The sequence below is a fragment of the Phaseolus vulgaris genome, chromosome 11 (assembly GCF_051622355.1).
Source record: "Phaseolus vulgaris cultivar YP4 chromosome 11, ASM5162235v1, whole genome shotgun sequence".
Classification (NCBI taxonomy): Eukaryota; Viridiplantae; Streptophyta; class Magnoliopsida; order Fabales; family Fabaceae; genus Phaseolus; species Phaseolus vulgaris.
Genome location: NC_143508.1, coordinates 5,967,501 through 5,968,795, shown reverse-complemented (window position 1 = coordinate 5,968,795; position 1,295 = coordinate 5,967,501). Strand labels below are relative to the sequence as shown.

The window sequence follows — 1,295 nt, the reverse complement described above, 5'->3', positions numbered from 1 at the left end:
TTTTGGCGCCCAAGGAAAAATTGATAAATGAATAGAAGAGAACCATCTAATTTTGCGGGAAAAGAAGAAAAAACATCTCAGCCGTTGAACAAAAATAAATATAGGCGCCCAAGGAAAACTGAAAAGCCAAAAGAACATCCCAGCCGTTGAACAACAGACTCATCAAAACGCCAGGTCATCAATCCGCGCCAAAGCCCAGTAGCCAATCAGAACCTGAAAACCTTTCGTTATATTTACAATCCTTGCAATCTCCCTTCATTCACACCTTCAATTGTTTTCCCATTAAGTTTCTGGAATCCCAATTCTAAACCCTATTTTTCTTCAGAGCACCAAATTGTGCACTAGACATGGCACCAAAGGCAGAGAAGAAGCCAGCGGAGAAGAAGCCGGCGGAGGAGAAGAAGTCCACGGTTGGGGACAAGTCCCCGGCGGAGAAGAAGCCAAAGGCAGGAAAGAAGCTTCCGAAGGAGGGAGGAGCTGGTGCTGATAAGAAAAAGAAGAGAAACAAGAAGAATGTGGAGACATACAAGATCTACATCTTCAAGGTTCTGAAGCAGGTTCACCCTGACATTGGTATCTCTAGCAAGGCCATGGGCATCATGAACAGTTTCATCAACGACATCTTCGAGAAACTTGCCCAGGAATCTTCTAGGCTTGCCCGCTACAACAAGAAACCCACCATCACTTCAAGGGAAATCCAGACTGCGGTCAGACTTGTGTTGCCCGGAGAATTGGCCAAGCATGCTGTGTCTGAGGGTACCAAGGCTGTTACTAAGTTCACTAGTTCTTGAACAAGTTACCCTACTTCTGATCTGTGTTATTGGTCCCCCTATGTTTTGTAGTTGTATCTAGTTGATCTAATGTTCAGTTCCTAGATTTTGAATTCTTAGATTTGTAGTTGTTAGTTCAAATTGAAGATATCAGATTGTGCACATCCTTCGTGTATTGAGATTGAATTGACCTATAGAAGTGTTCGTAATGAACTTTTGTCTACATGTTCTGCTATCTAACAACCATTGTTATCTGCTAGTTCATTTTGGCTTGGCTATGACAAGCTTTTTGACGAAATTCAAAATATTTGTTTTGCCCTGTTAAAAATTTGGACCTCATGAGTGCAATCTATTGCAAAAATTTCTTTTTCTGCTTCATTATGGGAAGCTGAAGCTGTTGCTGATAGAATTGGTACTGGAACTTCAAATGTATGCCTGATCTTGGGTTGTTATTATTATTATTATTTAAGCTTATAAATGCTGAAAACCGGATATTTCAACATTGGTTACAGGAATTGTTGGAGT

At 40.9% G+C, this 1,295-nt stretch overlaps 1 protein-coding gene across 1 annotated transcript; it reads left to right on the top strand.

Annotated features, from left to right (window-relative positions):
* Positions 1-249: 249 nt before the first annotated feature.
* On the top strand, positions 250-993 carry LOC150023013 (putative histone H2B.1). Its single transcript, XM_090296972.1, has one exon. It carries the CDS (start codon positions 348-350, stop codon positions 789-791), a length of 444 nt encoding a protein of 147 aa, XP_090153098.1. The 5' UTR covers positions 250-347; the 3' UTR covers positions 792-993.
* Positions 994-1,295: the final 302 nt, after the last annotated feature.